This window comes from Saccopteryx leptura, chromosome 5 (genome assembly GCF_036850995.1).
Source record: "Saccopteryx leptura isolate mSacLep1 chromosome 5, mSacLep1_pri_phased_curated, whole genome shotgun sequence".
Lineage (NCBI taxonomy): Eukaryota > Metazoa > Chordata > Mammalia > Chiroptera > Emballonuridae > Saccopteryx > Saccopteryx leptura.
In genome coordinates this window covers 27,058,999-27,080,324 of record NC_089507.1, presented here as the reverse complement: position 1 = coordinate 27,080,324, position 21,326 = coordinate 27,058,999, and the positions used below count along the sequence as shown (strand labels likewise).

At 46.0% G+C, this 21,326-nt stretch overlaps 1 protein-coding gene across 5 annotated transcripts in view; it reads right to left on the bottom strand.

The window, feature by feature from the left end:
• TBC1D1 (TBC1 domain family member 1) overlaps positions 1-20,422 on the bottom strand; it is a 244,641-nt gene extending 224,219 nt beyond the window's left edge. For 2 of the 5 annotated variants that reach the window (XM_066387171.1, XM_066387173.1), the window contains exons 1-2: positions 20,227-20,422; positions 7,322-7,814 (exon numbers count right to left, since the gene is read on the bottom strand). In XM_066387171.1, the coding sequence (XP_066243268.1) occupies positions 7,322-7,729 (408 nt within the window). In that variant the 5' untranslated portion in view covers positions 7,730-7,814; positions 20,227-20,422. Of the gene's footprint in view, positions 1-7,321; positions 7,815-10,985; positions 11,133-20,226 lie in introns of all 5 variants that reach the window. The other 3 variants (XM_066387172.1, XM_066387175.1, XM_066387174.1) reach the window with 3 other exon arrangements.
• Between the last annotated feature and the right edge of the window lie 904 nt (positions 20,423-21,326).

The window sequence follows — 21,326 nt, the reverse complement described above, 5'->3', positions numbered from 1 at the left end:
CATCCTGATTCGCCAACGTTGCTGGTTCAATCCAGTCAGGGAACATACAAAAATCTACCAAGGAATGCATAAATAAGTGGAATAACAAATTGATGTTTCTCTCCTCTTTCTCTCTCAAATCAACAAATAAATTAAAACTTTAAAAATAAAAGACAGTGGGCACTTACAACAAAACTACTCTAATGTACCCAATCTCTGAGCCACACCACACACTGTTCCCTCTCCCTCAACTGCACACCAACCCACACTTCTTCTCCATGTATTACCATCTCAGTAATCCCAGCCATTTCCCATTGGAAATCCATTCCTTTCATCAACTTTAAACAGCAACGTACAATGTCAGAAGCCCCAGCCGAATACTTCTGCTCCCTGCAACTCAGTGCTGGCAAATCTCTTTAAAGGAAACGGAGGTTTTCACACCTTGGGTAAAGATTAAAATGTAGATGTGCCTAAATGGGATCTCAAGTGGTGGCAAATCCGATGTTCTTCTCGTTTAGATTTTCACAGACTAGACAAAGCTGAAGAACTGGAGAAGGGAAGAATCTTGGGCTAGTTTTTTTAGACTTTATGATTTTTCTAGGGCTAGTCCAGGCGGAACTCTTGGTCTGTTTGTGATGTGATGGGGTAAACACCTAGTCTGGGTGCAACCATCTGTGTTCCAGGGCAGAAGGTACCGTTTCCTGCCGTGGACCTAAACTCAAAATTACACTTCAGTCCAGAACTTAATGCCTTGTACTCACATGTGTTTTGAGGAATGTTCTTGGATTTTATGAGAAAATGTAATCTATGGCCCAATGGATCTGAGGATTTAATAGACCAGTGGTTGGCAAACCGCGGCTCATAAGCCACATGCGGCTCTTTGGCCCCTTGAGTGTGGCTCTTCCATAGAATACCACATGCGGGCGCTGCTACCTCAATAAGGAATGTACTTACCTATGTAGTTTAAGTTTAAAAATTTGACTCTCAAAAGAAATTTCGAGGCGCTAGAGTGGCTCTGGTCGCAAAAGAGCGATGCCCCAGAGGGGCAGAGCATCGCCCCCTAGTGGGCAGAGCGTCGCCCCCTGGTGGGCGTGCCGGGTGGATCCCAGTTGGGCGCATGCAGGAGTCTGTCTGACTGTCTCTCCCATTTCCAGCTTCAGAAAAATACAAAAAAAAAAAAAAAAAAATACAAAATAAATAAATAAATAAAAATTAAAAAAAAAAAAAAGAAATTTCAATCGTAGTCCTGCTAATGTTTGGCTCTGTTGACTAATGAGTTTGCCAACCACTGTAAACAGACCAATGTACAACTCAAGAGTGGAACAGAAAATATAATGTTTTGTAACACAGCGGTTCTCAGAGTGTGGTCTGAATAATTTAGTGAACCAATATTTTTCTAATAATCAATGCATAATGTATGGGGGCTAAAAAAAGTTGAAATTTTTTTCCTCTCACTTTCTGAATTCTTCTGGCTTGGCTAATAATCCAAGACAGATTAACAGGAGTAAATAAAATGTTTGATGCATGCACATGGAGAATTCACCTAAGCATGAAAATTCTAAAGACAGTGAGTTTATATGGGTATAGATGACATTTGTGGCCAAAGGAGAAAGAGGGGGACATTGGGTATTAGGTTTCAAACAGGAGAATAGGTCGTGTACAGGTAGGTGAGGAAGACTGGAACACACGTGGCGGGAAACTCCTTGCTCGGGGACTCAGAAAGGACGGGACACCTGTCTGAAGCCCTCTTACTCACCATACTCAAGTCAGACCAGGCTGGGGTGGCGTCCTAAGCTCTTCTTCTCGAGATGGGTTTTTTCTGTCTGAATCTCTTGGGCAGCAAAGAGGATCTCTTGGGCAGAAAAGAGGACCAAAGATTCTTTCTGAGTCCTGTTTCTTAATAAACAGCTTAAAACAAATATCCCCAAAAGGCAGCTTCAGGGTGGCAAGCCTTTAGTTTCTGTCACATGCTTAAAAGATTAATTGAAGTGCAAGACAGACCAATGAGTTTTTAATACAACAAAGTACAAAGAGTACTTTCGCCGAAGAACCCATTCCCTCCAGTACACTTCAGTCTGGGGTCAGAGATCATATTGTAACAAACCTTTAAGAAACTACCGCCGTCCAGCTTTGGTACAGTGTTAGAGAAAAATATCCACAATTTTTTAAAAAGGCTATAACATATTCCCCCATTTTCCTACTACTGCACATATCAGTGATATGCCAGACTTTCTTCATATACTCAACCAAAGCAACATATCATGAAGAATATAGAAGCTGAGAATCCAGTAGTTGTCTATTAATCTATACATTAAAGAGGTTTGCCAAAAAAAGAGAAAGAGTAAAACTGTCATAGGCAGTGAGACAGACATGAGCAGAGCAAGGATGATGAGCCAGGTACAGGTCTGGGAAAACAAAGACCTCGCCCTGGGGTGACCTTTCCTCCTCTAGCATCTCTCTGGTCATGCAACTAGGACCCCCTGACCTCTCATTTCACTGGTCATGCGGTTCGGTCTCTCCCCTGAGCTTCCCTCCCCTGGCATGTTGCCAGTCATGTGGTGACCCCCCCCCCCCTCCTTAGGAGGGACTGGCGTGGAAGTGTTCCTGTAACTCTCATGCCCACCATGTACAACCACTCCCTTAGGCATTAACCCCTAGAGATAACATCTAGGCTCCAGGCCCAGAAAAGCAGCAAAACCAGACAAGCGATGCCCTGACTGACCTATGGACCAGCTGCATTGACCAATCAGTGGACCTGGACCTGACCAATCAGTGGCGACAACAACCCTAGAAGGACACACCTGGAGAGCTGACGAATGTGCTGTTGAGATCCTCCCCTGGGACCTCCCCTGAAGTCCCCGCCCATAAAAGGCCTTAGGACCAATGAGCTGGCGGTGCTCTCCCGCTGAGAGCACGCCCCCGACTTCCCCAAACCCTCTTCTTCTCCCCACACACCCCCTTTGCCCTTCCGGACCCTAAGCTCCAAGGGCCCTTCTTCTGTCTGTATAACTTGTTTCCTGAACCCATTTCTCCTACAACTCACTTCTACCTCTGTGACTTTCTAAATACACTTCCTCTTAGAGTTTGAGTTTTGGCGCTGAATTCTTTCTCAGCCGGAACGCGAATGCCAAGGTTGCTGAACCGAGGCCCTGTCCGACCCACCGGTCTAACACCTGGTGCCCTTATTGCCACCAACAAACTCTGTCACTAGCTTTTTTTTTTAATATAGTTATTTTTTTCTCAAAAAATATTATTTATGCTAGCATTTAAGGGGTTAATTTTTAAATAAATTATTTTAATAATTAAATAATTTTTTAATAATATGTAATAGTTAAAATAAAAAATGAATCTCTGGCCAATTAGCTCAGTAGATAGAGCACTGGCCCTGTATATGGACGTCCTGGGTTTGATTCTGGTCGGGGCACACAGTAAAACTGACTATCGGTTCCTCTCCCCTCCCTCTCCCCTTTCTCTCTCTCTTCCCCTCCCACAGCCAGCAGCTCAGTTGGTCTGAGCATCAGCCCCAGGCACTGAGGATAGCTTGGTTGATCTGAGCATTGGCCCCAGCCGGGGGTGGGGGTGGGTGGGGACTGCCAGGTGGATGCTGGTCGGGGTGCATGCAGGAGTCTGTCTCACTATCTTTTCTCCTCTACTTAAAAAAATAAAAAAATAAAATGAAAATTAAAAAAATAAGTAAATTTTAATACAGGGGTCCCCAAACTACAGCCCACGGGCCACATGCGGCCCCCTGAGGCCATTTATCTGGCCCCCACCGCACTTCCGGAAGGGGCACCTCTTTCATTGGTGGTCAGTGAGAGGAGCATAGTTCCCATTGAAATACTGGTCAGTTTGTTGATTTAAATTTACTTGTTCTTTATTTTAAATATTGTATTTGTTCCCGTTTTGTTTTTTTACTTTAAAATAAGATATGTGCAGTGTGCATAGGGATTTGTTCATAGTTTTTTTTTATAGTACGGCCCTCCAATGGTCTGAGTGACAGTGAACTGGCCCCCTGTGTAAAAAGTTTGGGGACCCCTATTTTAATACCTGCATAATTTCTCAGTTTTAATGTTTAAATAATTAGTAGATGTAAACCACATAAATGAATGCTCTTTGGGGTCGTCAATAATACCTAAGAGTGGAAGGAGGTCCTCAGATCAAAATTTTGAAATGTTATTCTAATGCATTTTAATCACGGGAGCCTTTCTCTGGGGAATACCTTCAGTACCTCCTGCCAAACATACGCTGGGAAACACACTCTCATGCTGGGCTCATAAAAGCATTCGGTCAGGTGCCTCTTCTCCCTAGATACTCCTCAGTAAGTCAATCTACATTCTGATCAATGGGTTTCCTCTCAAACAGTAGTTCTGTGCTGGCGACCCTGGAAGGGAATGCATATATAACTCCTCTGGCAAACACAGTGGCTGCTGACCTCATCTATTTAGAAGAGGTCTTACTCTAGAGAATTATTTCACTGAGCAAATATTACAGCTAGTCAAGAGAAGGGATGACCTAGGTCCACATGCTCACATAGCAGATAATCCTCCATTCTGAGATGCAGGGCCAGGGACGTCCCAAGAACATCAAAGACACCGTGTCAGTTAGAATCATGGCCAATATGGTTTAGCATTCAGTTTCCAACAGCAACCGAATCACTGCCTGAAGGACCTATGTTACGAATTACTCTTTTATAAAATGAGCAGGATGACAGCAATCTATTACTCTGAGTACTGACGAGCTGTATTTGCAAAAATTGTATGCAAGCCAAAAACAACTTAAGAACCAATTCATATTTCTACCATGCTTTACAGACTAAAGAGTAAGGCCAATTCTCGACTTTTGGCAAGACTGGAAGCCCCAGTTACAAAATTTAGTTATAAATCTCTTCTTCCTGTCAGGTATTGGAATGACTGGCCAGAAATCTGTTCACAGATGACTGTAAAGACTTTGGGAAAAGTCAAAAGTGAAAAGTGCTGAACAACAGTTCTGTGCAAAGAACTTTCCCCAAGGAAACTCAGTCCTTATATAGAGCTGGCCTGGAGTACAGGCTGTTCAAGCCTCTAATTTTCATTCTGGCCTTTGCCCAAATAACAGAAACCATTAAGTTTATTTATGCAACTTTGTAAGTGTCGAGTTTAGAAAATGTTGCCTGACTCTTTGAAAATGACCAGGATCTCATCCTGAAAGCTGAAGCACTCATTTTAATCTCCTTTTTCTTTTACCTGAAGACTTGAAATTAAATTAGCATATATTTGGCTTCCAGAAAAGCTCTCTTTGATGCTCAGTTAAGTTTCAGATCCTGTTCTACTCATTTAGTCCTCCCAGCATCTCTGTGAGCTGGAGACTATAATTATCCCCATTTTACAGACCAGGCTCAGAGTGGCAGATAGGACTGAAGAATAGAGTGATGAAATAAAATGGAGTCACTGCTGTTAAGCTGCTAAATTACTATTCTTGTTTTAACTAGCCTGGGAACTAAACCTTTTGAACTTTTCAATCTGGTGTCAATGCCTGGATATACAAACCTCCAGATAACCCTCTGATGACCCACTGAAGATCTAAGGAAGGGATGCTCATGTTTTCACACTGCCTGACATCCGGTACCCAGAGCAGCAACCATCTAAAGAATCACCATCTCAGACCAATCCAGAGGCTAAGAACGCAGGACTAATTCTTCTCAAGAATATACTTTTTACCATAAGAACCTCCACCTTTTCTTTTTTTTCTTCAGAGCACTGTTGGTATTGCCTTGTATTGTTTCTAATTTGCAAACCCCAAGACCCTTGAATAAATCTTAATCATTTATTTCTAACCAAAGCCTCCTGATTCATGTACTCTTGGTAGACAACCGGAATCCAGGAGGCCACCCTGTTTATTTGATATGCCTGGAAGGTAACATTAAATGATTTACAATAAGAAGATACCCACGTCTGTGGGGGAGATAGTGGTTCTGAGGTCCAGATTAGCCGTTATTTCAAAAAGACTTCCTTACGCTCTGGTGTGTGAGGCTCCATTCTCTGTCTTCCCTGTCATACCATGACCACATGGTATTTACCTGTTGACGCTTCTGCCTTCCTTCTAGCCTGTACTAATATCCTCTTGCACAGAACCTGGAGCAGCAACCACTGAACGAGGGAGCAAAAGGACCAAGAGATGAACAAACAAAAGCGAATTTCCACAGATCTACTTAGTGTCTCCAAGAACATTAATTTCCAAATGAGTTCTGTGCACCCTGGTGGGTATGCAAAACACCCAGTGGGACGCAGGGAGAAACCGTTAGCATTTCTATTGACTGACGGTTACCACAGGGTCGAACACTGGCATCCTCAGGGTTGCACCTGTCAGATAGCCACCCAGGGGGCCTCGCGCGGGCATCCCTCAGTTCACCAGGTGAGCAGAGCCTTCTCACCCGCTTCCTTCCCATAGTCCGCATCAAAATGTAGTTTACACAGGCCCACCTGAGAAAGTGGCTGTCGGAATTACATTTTCAGTTTTATCTGAACTAACCCTCACAGAATGGGCTTTCACCGAGTCTTACAGAAGAGCAAAACATGCCAACGACAGCAACACAAGCACGAATGAACAGGAAAATAGTAGAGCTGAGGACATTTTTACCATTTCTCATTTAATAGTTTTCTCAACCACATCATGAGATGGAACAATAACAAGCCAATCAGATCTGATGTAAAAAAAAAAAAAAGCCCACACTGAAAGTATCAAAACTTAGATTCATATCCACTGTCCTTATGAACAGTCCTTACCTAAGTGAGCATCATGCCTTGGGAAACTGACTAACAGTATATTTATACAATTTACAAATAAACATATTTTTATTAGCAGCATCAGAGAACAGGGAGCTCACTGATGTAGAGCTTGGACTCGGCTCCTCAAAGCGCAGCCTGCGCAGGGTCAGCATCACCTGCAGCCCCTTAGAAACGCAGTCTTGGCTCTGTCCCAGACCTCCTGAGGCCGAATTCGCACTTTAACCAGGTCCCTAGGTGGCTCATGCGCACATTTCTGTTCGAGAAGCACCGCTTTAGAACACACTTCTTTAATGATCTAAATCCTAAAAGTTCAGCTCTTCTGTATAAGTGTAGACAGGTATTTCTTTTGAATCTTTGACCTTATAAACTTATAATTTCTAATAACTGTTATCAAGTGAGTGTTCAAGATGATAAAGAAACTCTCCCCAGAAACCAAAACTCCAGTGAAATAATCTGCATCTAACTGCAGCATTATCGCTTCTTCTTTCCAGTGTATGGAAAATAAACATCTAGACCCCGGTACGATAAAAACCATCCAGCCACACACCTCAATGGTCTTGATCCCCACCTCCACTTACTTTGGTTTGATCATCAGCTTTGAACACGTAGCAGATACTCCGCCCCTCGTCCTTGATCAGACAAGCAAAGTAACTCGGATCGTGACTATTGTGAATCAGTTTGTGTACACGCTGAGGCTTACACTCGAAGATGCTGGAACAAATCAGGGGGTCCCACTGCTGAGCTTTCCCTGGCTCAGGGTCACATCTCAGTCCAGAAGGGGAGACGCAGAGCCGGACTTGCTTGGTAGCGGGCTCCTTCCTGGAGGACTGGCCGCTGAGTCGTCGCACCTCGGCCACGACCCAAGGCAGCATGGACATGGTGGTCAGTGAGTGCACCGGCAAGGAGCCCACCAGCTGGAGGCCGAAGTCCACCCACGCCTCGTTCGGGAGCGGGTGTTTCCTGGCTGTGAATGTTATTGGTTCCATCTTGGGAAAGGTCTGGGAACTCAGCAAAACGCTGCCACCCTTTTCTATTTTAGATCAAGCAATCTATTTGACGTGGTGCAGAATCCTGGGGGAGAAACACAGAGGGATTAGAATTTAGTGAAGTCACAGCAAGAGCTACTCTCGAAGAGTTATTATTTCAGAAGAACTTGAAAGTCTGAAAGCCAGCTTGGCGTGGTAAACATACCATATAGTACACAGTTGTGTATTATAGAACTGTACACCTGAAAACTATATAATTTTATTAACTAGTATCATCCCCATAAATTCAATTAAAAAAAAGTCTGAATCCCCAAACATAGGAAGAAATAACTATTACTTTACATAGGCTGCTCTGCCAAGAAGGTGCTTTCTTGACATTGTTTTTCATATAAAACCTGAACACGTCCTAAACTTTGCACTTACGATGGGTTACAAAGATCCTACTGGGAAATCCCGGTTGAGTCTACGAAGGCAAGCGAGATAAGAAAAAACGTAACATTACTCGGAAAGCCTGTAACTCTGTTATATTATTTAACACATATTTCAAGGAGTTGCTTTTTTTTTTAAGATAATCAAATTCAATACTGGTAAGTCTCCCCCTCCCCACCCCCCAAAAAGTAATCTCACAGAAAACATATCAGCTATCCGTCGTTGTAGTCTCCTGAACAGACGAGTTTTAATGCCTTATCTGTTGCTTAAATTTTAAAAGCCCCTCCCCGAGGTAGTCCAGAGGTTCTGAATCACAAATTCAAATTCCATTAACAGGTATTGATGCCTATTATGTTCCACACACAGACACAAATGTCATTTTGTTTCATTCATGTAAGCCATCACCCCAACACCTTGCCCGTCCTCATCAATACAGGCTGTTGTTTCTACTAGACCCAAACTCCATCAGTTGTCTCCCCCCCCCCCCCCCCGCAGTGGGTGATTTCCAACCATCATATTTGATGTGTCCTAACATCTTCTCGTTCCGTTGGATGACAAAACTCTTCTCTGTTCAGAACTGAGTTGTCTACACTACAGCACCTAAAGCCCTATTTTCTACTCATCTGCTCCCCAGGAATTCACTCTCTCATGTGTTTCTGGGCATGTCTACACATGCTGAGGAGAAACATGATAAAGACAGGTCACATCTCTCTGATTCACCATTGTACCCTTGGTGCCTGGCACAGCGCCTGACTCAGAATAGGCTCAATAAATATTTTAAAGGAGAGAATGAAGGCAGGTTTAGGGGGTCAGCCCAGGACAAGCTGCCACTGCCCAATGCTCCCCTGCAAGTCTCATGAGGACCCTTAGAGCTTAGGAGATGCGTGCCTGTGGGGGGAGAGGAGGGAAGGGGGGAGGCTCCATCGTGCTCTTGGGAGGGAAAGGGCCCTGGGTCTTTTGGTCCTAAGGTCTTTTAAGGGTGGAGAGCTTAGGGGAGGGCCCAGGGGAGGAGCTTAACAGAATATTCATCCGCTCTCCAGATGGGTCCTTTTAGGGTCACTGTGTCCACTGACTGGTCGGTGCCAGGGCAGAGGGTCGTTAGTCAATGCAGCAGGTCCTGAGGTCAGCTGTGGCTTTTCTTCTTCATCTGATTTGCTGCTTTTCTGGGCCTGGAGCTGAAACACAACTGAGCCTAGATATTATCCTTAGGGGTTAATGCGTAAGGGCTATTCTCTGACCCCCTTGTTCAGTTCCCTGCTTAGCAGTATGCTCCCATGACTAGCAACATGTCAGAGGAGGAATGGTCAAGGAGGGTCCAAGCCGCACGGCCAGAGATATGGAATCAGGGGGTCTAAACTGCACGACCAGCACTAGGCCGGTGGAGGAAAGGTCACCCTGAGGGCAAGACCCTTGTCTTCTGAGTTGTGCCCATTGCTAGGTACCCGGGGCTTTCCACCCTGGAGGCCTAATGTGCCTGGCCTCTCGTCCTTGCTCTGCTCACGTTCGTCTGTCTACGACATCATTGCTATATAGTAAAGTTTTGTGTCCCCCCTTCTCAAATTCATACGGTGAGATCCTAATTTTCAATGTGATGATGTTAGGTCAGGCTTTTCAGGGGTAATTAGGTCATGAAGGTGGAACCCTCATGAATGGAATTAGCGCCCTTATAAAAGAAACCCAGGCAGCTCCTTGACCCTCCCACCAAGTGAGGGCACAGAAAAAAGATGGCTGTCTATGAACAAGGGGGCCATCCCCGGACACTGAATCTGCCAGCACCTTGACCTTGACCTTTCCAGCCTCCAGAACCGTGAGGAACACATTTCTGCTGTTTATGAGCTAGCCAGTGTGTGGTACACTGATCCCCGGGCACTGAGTCTGCCAGCACCTGACCTTGACCTTGACCTTGACCTTGACCTTTCCAGCCTCCAGAACCGTGAGGAACACATTTCTGCTGTTTATGAGCCAGCCAGTGTGTGGTACACTGATCCCCGGACACTGAATCTGCCAGCACCTGACCTTGACCTTGACCTTGACCTTTCCAGCCTCCAGAACCGTGAGGAACACATTTCTGCTGTTTATGAGCTAGCCAGTGTGTGGTACGCTGATCCCCGGACACTGAGTCTGCCAGCACCTGACCTTGACCTTTCCAGCCTCCAGAACTGTGAGAAACACATTCCTGCCATTTATGAATCAGCCAGTCTGTGGTACGCTGCTACGCAGCCTGAATAGACTAAGATAGATTATTCCGATTTCCCCCCCAACCTACCACTACTTCTAAACTGGCTCTACATCTAAATATATCTTTTCCCAGTTGAAGAAAAAAAATGCCCCAACCCTCAACCCATCCTTCCCATATTTCCTAGAGCAATTTAACAGATGCACAAAATTGATCATGTCACTCCTCTGCTCAAAAGTCCTTAATAGTTGCTCCCATAAAACCTAAGTCTTCTACATGGTATATCAGGCCTCTTTGGAACTTGGTCCAACCGTATGCTCCCCTCGGATGCCCTTCCTTCTTCGTGCACCTTTTGGCTCTGAAGATAGAGACTGGTTATGACTCCCCACCTGAGATGTGACTGTCACGGCCCTGTGCCATAGTGCATACTGTTCCTCTTTCTGGGAACAGAGTATCTGTCACAAACTATCTCAGAAATAAAGTGTCTGAGATGGTAACAGGTTAGCCTGCCGCGTTTAGCCGGCTGGTAGGGGATGTGCGACTCCTGGGTCTGAGACAAAGGACAATGTATTACTCAGAGCGACAGAAGTAACCAGGGAGTCAGCATTTGTGTCATGTCCCCACCCCCAATTCCCACAGCCCCGGTGACACCTGTATCCACACTGGGTAACAGGAGGGACACCTGAGCTTCGGTAGCCCCGATATGTTACCGTGGGGAGTAAGCTTGTCTGCCCTTTGCTCCAGAGGGACATGCTATTTCTGTCTTCCGTGGCCGTTTGCTATTTTTAAGAAAAGAGCCTGAAAAGGTAGGTCAGAACAAGGCAGTGAGTGCCTCTGTTCACAAGATGTGTAGGCACGTGAGAATCCCATGCAGGATCTCTCCCATGATCCCACTCCTGCCAGCTAAGTTAATTCTGACACACATTTAAGTCATAGGTCAAGGCAGGTGATTTGGGGCATCCACCACGATGACCTTCTGCACTTCCTTTCGAATTGTCACATTTATTTTAAGAGTTTGAATAGGTGTCCCTCAACAAGACTGTTATGACCCTTCTTAAACTCTTAAGGTATGGGATTTCTAAAACCAGTATTGATAATTCTAAGCCTTTTCTGAACTGGAACAGAAAGTCTCTTCTTTTTACTCTTTGTTTTTCTAGATGGTAAACACGCGTATATGCTGAGTGAATTTTTATAATATAATTCGAAATAGCTCAGAGCTACGTTTTTCTTTTAAATGTTCAAAGGTTCAGAAATAAAGCCCTACTTTACTTAAAGCTCCAGCGTATTTCATGGCAGCCTATTCCCTGTCTCCTTTCCTTTTCAAGTACAGCTTCTCTGAGAACAGATGTGCAGTTCACATAACCCCATAAATAATGGTCTCTCTCTCCTTCCTCTCTCTCCTCTACAGGTGAAAGTGGCATTAAATGTCTGGGTTAGCTTCCATTCCTGTAACTGAATCTGTTTCAAGCTCTAACCGTTGACAGCTGCTAATCCCAAGACAAGCTTAAAGGAGTATCACAATGATTACAAAGGGTAGACCCGAGATCTCTCAATCACTGTAGAAGCAGCAGCGATAGGTATGAAGGCAACAAGCGCTGCAAAATGACCTTTAGTTTTCTTCTAAGGGAAAACATACATAATGCAAAAAAAGTTGACAAATTAGTCATTTCAATCATTTGGTAAGTAAGAAGTCATCAACTCAGTTCTGCCATTTCATTGACGAAACTATGCGAATGTCTAAAGTTTTCACTTTTCAACCAGCTGGGGCAGGTTCATAGTATCTCTGTAAAAAGTAGACAGGACCTTGGCCCCATCCAGTTGACTCAGTGATAGAGCATTGGCCCAGCATGTGAAGTCCCGGGTTCGATTCCCAGTCAGGGCACACAGGAGAAGTAACCATCTGCTTCTCCACCCCTCCTTCTCCCTCTTCTCTCTCTCTTTCTCTTTTCCTTTCCCACAGCCATGACTCGATTGGTTCGAGCACATTGGCTCCAAGTGCTGAGGCTGGCTCTGTGGAGCCTCTGCCTCAGGCACTAAAAATAGCTTGGTTTGTGAGCATGGCCCCAGATGGACAAAACATCAGCCCCAGATGGGGATTGCCAGGTGGATCCTGGTCAGGGTGCATGTGGGCATCTGTCTCTCTACCTCCCCTCCTCTCACTCAGAAAATAAGAAAAAGAAAATAGATGGGACCTTTATACTGTTTATAAACTATCAAATAAGTTCTAGCTCAAAGTCAAAATTATTTATAAGCAATTTAGATTCTGCTGATATAAGATTTATAGTAACAGATTAGGTAACTGCATGACTTTTCAATAAAGTTTCATGAAACAGATGAACTATTTAAATAATACTAACAAACTATTAGATTATTTTTAAGTCATCTCAGTCCACATCATTTGCACACAACCTCTGATCTTAGGTCCCAGGTTGAACTACCTATTTCAAGAGGCCTCTTCTACCTCAAACCCTCAGTAAGATACACGGTGATTTACTAGTCCAGTGAGTTTTGGTTATGTTCTTTTTTTGTATTTTTCCAAAGTTAGTAGCAGGGAGGCAGTCAGACAGACTCCCGCATGCACCCAACTGGGATCCACCCGGCATGCCCACCAGGGGGCGATGCTCTGCCCATCTGGGGCATTGCTCTGTTGTGGCCGGAGCCATTCTAGCACCTGAGGCTGAGGCCATGGAGCCATCCTCAGTGCCTGGGCCAACTTTGCTCCAATGGAGCCTTGGTTGCAGGAGGGGAAGAGAGAGACAGAGAGGAATGAGAGAGGGAAGATGGAGAAGCAGATGGGTGCTTCTCCTGTGTGCCCTGACTGGGAATCGAACCCGAGACTTCCACACATCGGGCCGACGCTCTACCGCTTAGCCAACTGGCCAGGGATGTGGTTATGTTTTTGTGTGCACAAACCCGATTATCTATAGAGGCTGTCTGTATTCTATGTATTCTATACAACTCCCACCTACCACATCCATACACATGGTAGGTATTTGCAACATAAAAGATGCTTTTTATTAGAATAGCTTCAATAATAACGTTAGTGAATCCTGCTAAAAATATTCCTGGAAGCCTGCATGTAGACTCATAACATTTCAAAGCCAGAAAGGTCCTTTTAAGCCATTTTGAAATTCCCCTCATATTTGAAAATAGGAAACTGGGCTCTGGAGAAGTTAAGTGGCTTGTCCAAGTTTGGTGACAGAATTAGGACAATTCAAGTCCCTGACTCCCATCCAAGTGCAGCAAAGAACCTGAGTGTCCTCATGAAAACACTTTCATGTTGTGCAGTTAAGAAAGCAAGTTACTTCACTTCTCCAAAGTTCAAGTTTACTCTTATGAGAATGGAACAGGATAATCTCCACGTTTGCAACTCTCTCTAAAATCTGGTGAATCTAATTTTCATAATGTACAATACCAAATGTCCCCGATACTGTGTGGGGAAGAAAAGCTGCTCTCATCCTCCTGTCAGGACTGTAAATGTGGAGGAGGAACGTGAAGGGAGGATGGGGTTGATGGATCAGAGAGCCAGAGGCAGGATGGTGGGAGTCAGGAACAGGGTGCCATGGGGAGCCCCCTCTCTTCCCGTCCCGCCTCCACTCCCAGCCAGCAAACCACCAGGGGGAGTGGGATGGGGACTTTCCAGGGGCTAACTCTACTGCAGCCTCTGCAGGCTCCGTCCTCGCCTCCTTACAACTGGAGAAAAGAAGGAAAGAAAGAAAAGGAGGTGTGTTGGAAGTTTCTAGCTCCGGGCCAGGTTAGGAAAAAGCCGATACTGATTACCTATTGGGGACCTCCAGGTTGGATACAGAGTTCCCCAGGTGGCCACTCACCCCTATCCCCCAGCAAATCAACGGTTACTTTTTCTGTTCTTTAATCCAAACAGACTGGGCATGCAGCTGAACCGAATTACCTATTGGTTCGTGTGTGTACAGAATGCTGTCCAATCAGAGCAGTTTACCGCTCACCCGGGAATTGCCCACAAGGCGCGGTAAAGCGGTCATCTATTTCACCATCTCACGGAGCTCCTGCGGGTGGAGCTTCTAATCTTTCCATCCTCAAGGACACTACCACACTGGGGTGTGCCTCTCTGATTTGACACATAAAGCATTGATGTTTTTAATGATTTCCTTCCTATGTAAATCAGAGCCAATTTAAAGCTGGTCCTTATATTTCTTCTGTTCTCATTTACTGTACTGCCCAGGATAAAGGGGTAGAGAGGTCTTAGCTGGCCTTCAGGGGTTCTGTGTTAACCTCCCTCCTGGCGTAGCTGCTTTAAGTTGTTCTAAAAGTAATAATAACACATTTTTTTTTAACATTTAATCATTAAAACATTATTTTCAATTACAGTTGACATACAATATCAGTTTCAGGTGTACAGCATAGTGGTTAGGCACTTATATAAATTACAAAGTGATCATTCCAATTAGTTGTTACAGTATTATTGACTCTATTCCCTGCTGTACTTTACATCCCTGTATTTTGTAACTATCAATTTGTACTTTTAATCCCCTCACCTTTTTCGCCCATCTATCTACCCCCCATCTGACAACCATCAAAATGTTCTATCTATGATTTTGTTTCTGTTTTGTTTGGTTTTTTAGATTCCACATGTAAGTGAAATCATACAGTATTTGTCTTTCTCTGTCTGCATTTCACTTAGCATAATACTCTCTAGGTCAGTGTTTTTCAACCAGTGTGCCGTGACACATGGTCAGGTGTGCCTTGGGGAAATTAAACATGGGTCCCCAAACTACAGCTTGTGTGCTGGATACGACCAGCAGAGGCTTTTTATCCAGCCCTCTGCCAGCCGCCTCCATCCGAACATAAACATTCCCCTCACAATCCCTTCAGCTATCAGCGACAGGAAGAGTGGAGGCACAGGGAATGCTCACTGACCAATCACCTTCTAGGATTCATCCCGACCACTAGCGGTGAACCAATAGTAGGCCGCCTCTCATCCACACCCAGGAAGGTCCCCGCTCGGGCTGCCGCGCACTTGTCATTGTGTGGCCGGGGCGAGTAGTTGAAGCTGCTACTCCTCCCCATGGTCCCGATTTCTAATCCTGGTTAGGACTGGAGGTAAATGTTGCCACCACTAGATGAAGCCTCAGCCTCAGCTGGTTATGTCTATCCTGATGGTGTATATAGATATTTGACCTTTTTCTTTTTAAAAGAGGCCCCCGCAGAGGGTGATATACAATGCATCACAATGCATCACAATGTTATCTAACTTTTTTTTTATTTATTTATTAATTTTTTAGAGAGGAGAGAGAGAGAGAGAGAGAGAGAGAGAGAGAGAGAGAAGGGGGGAGGAGCAGGAAGCATCAACTCCCATATGTGCCTTGACCAGGCAAGCCCAGGGTTTTGAACCGGTGACCTCAGCATTTCCAGGTCGATGCTTTACCCACTGCGCCACCACAGGTCAGGCACAATGTTATCTAACTTTAAAGCTAAAGTTTGTTGATCTTCCTTTGGACAGTTTTTGGTTATCTGTTGCCAAGGAGTTCCCCATTCTGGCCAACAAAGCTATTTTGACATTGCTCCCGTTTTCAACCACATATCTATGTGAGCTGAGCTTCTCCAGCTTGACTGCGATAAAAACTAAAAACAGAGAGAGACTGAGAACTGTTGAAGAAGAGCTTCGTGTGTGTCTTTCTACCATTCCTGCCAGGATATCCCTTTTGTGTTCATCGAAACAGGCCCAGGTTTCACACTAAGTGAGTATAAATACATTTAGAAACTATATTATTAACTATATGTATAATATGTACTATGTTAGAGTGTCATTTTGTGTCATTTTGGTAGGTGGTGTGCCCCAGGATTCTGTAAATATAAAAAATGTGCCGCGGCTCAAAAAAGGTTGAAAATGACTGCTTTAGGTGCATCCATGTTGTCGCAAATGGCAACTTTTCATTTTTCTATGGCCAAGTAATATTCCATTGTGTATGTATATCACATCTTTATCCACTTGTCTATTAGTAATAATTGTTAACACATAATAATACTTCTGTGTCCCCTAACTGATTTAGCTGTTACAACCACCTTGGACAATAAGGATTATTATTATCATATTGGAACAAGGACTATTATGAACTGTTATCATTATCAACTCCAGTTTAAAGATGAGAAATGAGAAGGAAGTTGGTGCACAGAGACATGAAGTCACTTGCTAAAGGTCATTCGAATAGGAAGTGGCAGAACCAGATTTTGAACCCAGGTCCTTCCACAGAGTTTGTACGTGCTCTTAACCACTTTGCTAGAGGACGACCTATTGATTAACTGCCTCTTCTTGGACCTTTCATATATGAGCTTCTGTATTCTTATAACTCCGAGAAGTATGTTTTATCACTCCCATTTTCCTAAGGGTCCCTGGCTAGTAACTAAAGGCAGGATTTGAATTCAGACCTGTCTTCTATTTCTATTTCAGACCTGCCCAAATTTCTATTCTTTGAGATATAAGAATATCTCTAGAAGGGAGTAAACTCTAATATATCTTTCTAGTGGATTAGCTGGGTTGTTTTTCTACCTAAATTTTCCTTGGCCTCAGTAATCTGAATCAAATGTCAAAGTTATACTCCGAAAGTATAAAACAAACAAATAAATAACAGAGATAAGTGATATTTGAATGCTCACTATGTATCAGGCACTGTTCTAAGAATTTCAAATAGATAAATTGATTAAGTTTGACAATAAACTTGTACATACTAGTTTAAAAATGTAGAGTCACTGATCATAAATAATGTCTTGTTAAATAAGTATATTCTTTTTAAAGAGAAGAATAGACATTGCTTGTCACAAAGGAAAGCAACACACTCAATATTAAATGCCTCTTTGTTGGTGCTAAAGCCTATTCCCTGCATTCTGCACGGCTTCGCTGAAACATGAGTGTCAGGATTATTTCACATGGCCTAAATATGACAAACATTCTTTCTAAACATTTGAAAGCTGAAAAGGGACACATTTCTCTTAAATCTGAGAATCCATCCAGTGGAAATCTCGGCTTGAAAATGTCAAAATCTTGAAAGTGGAAACCTTCCTGTCTTTTGTGAAGAACCTGGTTTTAAAATAATTTTGAGCAGAATGTGAGGGTGGAAAGAAGAAATGACAATAAAAGTCAGAAAAGGCAACTGTAAGGTAATCCTCTGCTATCACCAACATTCCTTGTCTGCTCAGTGGACGCACCGTCATTTTTAATGAACAGATTCTGCTTCTCCACTTTGCAAGGATCAGGAAGAGAAAAGGGCTGAGAAACATATCACGTATTAGAACTAATGCGGCCCTTAAACTTGAGAAGGCCACACAGTAGACGGGGAAAAGGGCAAAGCAAATTATGCCAAGGCACCCCCACACGAGCAGACTTGAGCCCCAAATGGTCTGATACACATTTTGAGTCTACCGGGGAATCTGAAGGTTGGAAACTAGGGACCTTCAGAGAAATGCTGTGAAGGGAGTAAAAGGTGTTAGAGAGAGCTGTCATTTTGTGACATGAAATTAGAAGGATATTCAGACCTGGCTGGGTAGTGCAGTTGGTTGGAGTGTTGACCTGATGTGCCAGGGCTGCTGTTCGATCCCAATCAGGGCACACGCAAGAGTCAGCCAAGAAGTGCATAGATGAGTGGAGCAACAAATCAATGTTCTCTCTCTCTCTTTCTAAATATCAACAACAATTTTTTAATTTAAAAAAAACATATTCAAAGACAATATCTTCTCAAGCAGGCAGTCCTACCCGAGGCACTATGACTGCAGGTTGTTGATGTGAGTGGGGGCCAGGTAAGCACCACGCTGCTCGGCGCAGCACGCCTTGCTGCTTCCCAGATGTGCGTCCTAAAACTGCTAGAAGATCTGAGCGTGAGAGGAACTGAGCACACACCTGGCTCGGCACAAGGGTCCATCTGACTGTTACTGCAGCCCTCCTGTGAAGGCTGCTCTCTAGAGAAGTGGGAGACAGAGATTGTCGAGAGCCGAGTCATCAGGGAGATGGGCAAGCTGTTTCTTCAGTTGCCCATTTCTCTCTCATACCCTCTGGGACTATGACAGACGGTGTCAAAATGGGACGAAAGACCAACACTGGCACGGCCGCACCTAGCCAGAACTGTTATCATAGTGAAAGGGATAATCCCCAGAGCACTCTGTGGGAAAGATAGTGGTAGACTGTGGCACAATCCTATTTGCCAAACTTGACTATGCTGCCAATAATTTATAATTTTCCTCCTATTTTGCTGGTCTGCAAACAGCTGGACAAATCCACATAAAGGTATTTATTTTAATTATCACCTGATGATTTTATTTGCTGCTTTGAGCCACTTTAGTCTCTTTGATATCTCCTGTGCTGAATTTAATAGTCTTAGGATACTCTACTGTATTTACTTATGAAAATGCCCCCTCAACCCTTTAACTCACAACCGTGCTCACAATCCAGTAGCTCATTTTGTCGATGGTTACTTATAGATAAATCTGGAGAGAAAGCATGTTTAAGAGTCTGATTTCCCTATAACTTGGTTAAATCTATCTATCTATATCTATATATATCTGAGACTGTGGTAGCATTTCATTCCCAACAGATGTTAAAACCAAACAAATAACCTGTTCACAAGAGCAGGCAGCCCTTTTCCATACAAGCTTTTTAATGCCATGTTCTTACTCCTGAATATCTTCAGGGTTCCCAGGAAGGAGCTCCTCCCCAACCAAGAGAAGCCATCTGAGCTCTAGGACTCGCCTGCTTCAGGGTTCCCTAACCCAAGGGAGTAATAGAACAGAGTGTCCAGAAACATGAGTCCTTCTGCAAGGTGGATTCCCAGCCTCCTGGGACAGCTCCCCATTCATTCTTTCAACCCAACCCCTCCCACACTCAGCAGGCTCCCAAAATACAACAAAACCGGCAGGTGGCCATTCTCCCAACTCCAACCAATCCCATCTGGAACCCGGGGAAGAGAGTGAACGTCTACTGTCCTGAAGAAGGGCTTTCTACGAAGGCCTATGCACTTCAGTGCAAAGAGCTTAGAAGTTTGGACTTGGAGAGACAGCTGAGTTTCTTGGGTGTGACTCATTTAAAACAAGTGATTTATAATTGCTCTTTCAAAGTCTGACTATGTTAAGAAATTAAATCATCAAATCATCTAAAAGAAGGATGAGATCTGTGTGAAGTGAATACCTGTCCATTAATGTAGGGCACTCTGAAAACTGTGTAGGGGAAGAAACAGGCGTCACTTTCTATTTCTTTTCCTTTTTTTTTTTAAGCAACTTACAGAGAATAAGCTATTTTAAATAAAATGAAAACGGATAAAGTCGCCTCTAGGTGAATTTCAAAGAAAACGACACCTCTTTTTTAAAATAAAAACGTGTGTGGAAGTTCGAGAGGTCCCATAATCACGACATCAGGAAGCTGCTAGAAACAATTAGGCAGGGTTTCGAAATGACTGGTACAGGATGTGCCCATAGAAAGAAATGTTGTGCGCTCTGGTGCAGCTGCCAAAGTTACTACTGCAAAGTACCCTGAACTTTTAAAGGGTGGCATGGGATTACTCAGACCGCCCTCCCCCCAGTCTGGTCGCCTCACAAACACACTAGCTACAGAGATATTTGGCGGGAGAAGAAGGAGGGAGAGAGGAGGACCAGAAAGCAGGGCTGGGGAAGGCAGTGGGAAGGAGGACCTGCGGGGTCGTCAAGAGCGAGAAGGTTTCGCTTTCGTCCAAGTAGGGGCAAAGAGGTGGCGATGAACTTCCTCCCCCGAGAGCCCCACGGCGCGCGGGGACAGCAGAGACGCCCCTGGGCTGCCCTGGTTTGGCTTCTCCGCGGGCCTGGGCGCGCTAGGGCGCGCTGGGTGCGGGGGCCGCCGGGGATGCCCCGGGAGGAACCGGGCGGCGGCGGGGACCGAGCCGGGGGAAGCTCCTACCTGGGCGGCGGCGCGCTCAGGACGCGGGGTCGGGCCGGGGCGCGCAGGTGCCCGGGGGCAGCTGGGGGGCGGCCTGAGCGGGCGGGGCGCCCATCGTGCCGCAGGGGCCGGGAGGGGCCGCTCGGCGCGGATCCCGCACCTTCTCCGCCCGGCGGGTCCCGCGGCGGCGGCGGCGGCCGCAGCAACAGGCGCGGTGGCGGCGGCGGCGGCGGCGGAGGAGGCGGAGGAGGCGGAGGAGGTGTCTGCGCGCGGCTCGCGTTTCCTCCTCCAGGGCTGGGCGGGCGCGGGGGAGGCGAGGGGAGGGCCCGAGCGGGGAACCTCCCGGCTCTGCGCCCCGGGACTTGCGCTGGGGACGCGGCGCCCCCCTCCCTACTGCGCCGCAGGGCCGCCCGAGCTTCACGGCCGGGACGGGCGACCCGCACGCGGACGACAGCTGCTGCAGTGCGGGTCCGCCGGGGCCCCTCGCCCGCGCTCGCCTCTCCCCTGCCCGCCGGGCCATCCTCGGCCCCCCCGGGGAGGGAGTGGGGAGCGCGCCCCGGGCGCAGTCCCAGCGCAGGGTCCTGGCTCGCCGTCTGCCTGGGGCGCCGGGGACGCGGGGCCCGCGCGTGATTGCGGCCCTCGTGGTGGGATGCGCGGTCGCACACGCTGTCCTCAGCAGCCTATTTATAGCAGGTGGCCGGCCCGCGGGGCTCTCCGCAGGTGGCACTGCCAGCCCGCTCTTCGCGCCCCGCGGTAGCCTAGCCTCGTCTGCACTGTCGCCTCCTCCCTCCGAAACGGACCTGGTGAAAACTGCATCAGACCCGGGAAGGCGACCGAGCCACCTGGCTCTCGCCGCATCGCCCTTCTCCCTGTCCTCCGGTTGGATACTGGCAGGGAGTGAAGTGAGGCACCGCCGGCCCGCCGGGCGCTGGCAGCGAGGCAGGAAGATCAGGGGCTTAGGGAAGGGGCTAAGGCTGAAGTGCCATCCCCGTCAAACACCGATGAGCCGGTTTCTGAGCAGCTGCGGGGGCAACGCAGGGGCTGTAGTGCGCGCTTTCTCGCGCATGCACGCGCGCACGCGAACACACACACCCCCGCGGCGGCCAACCCTTGGGTCAGGT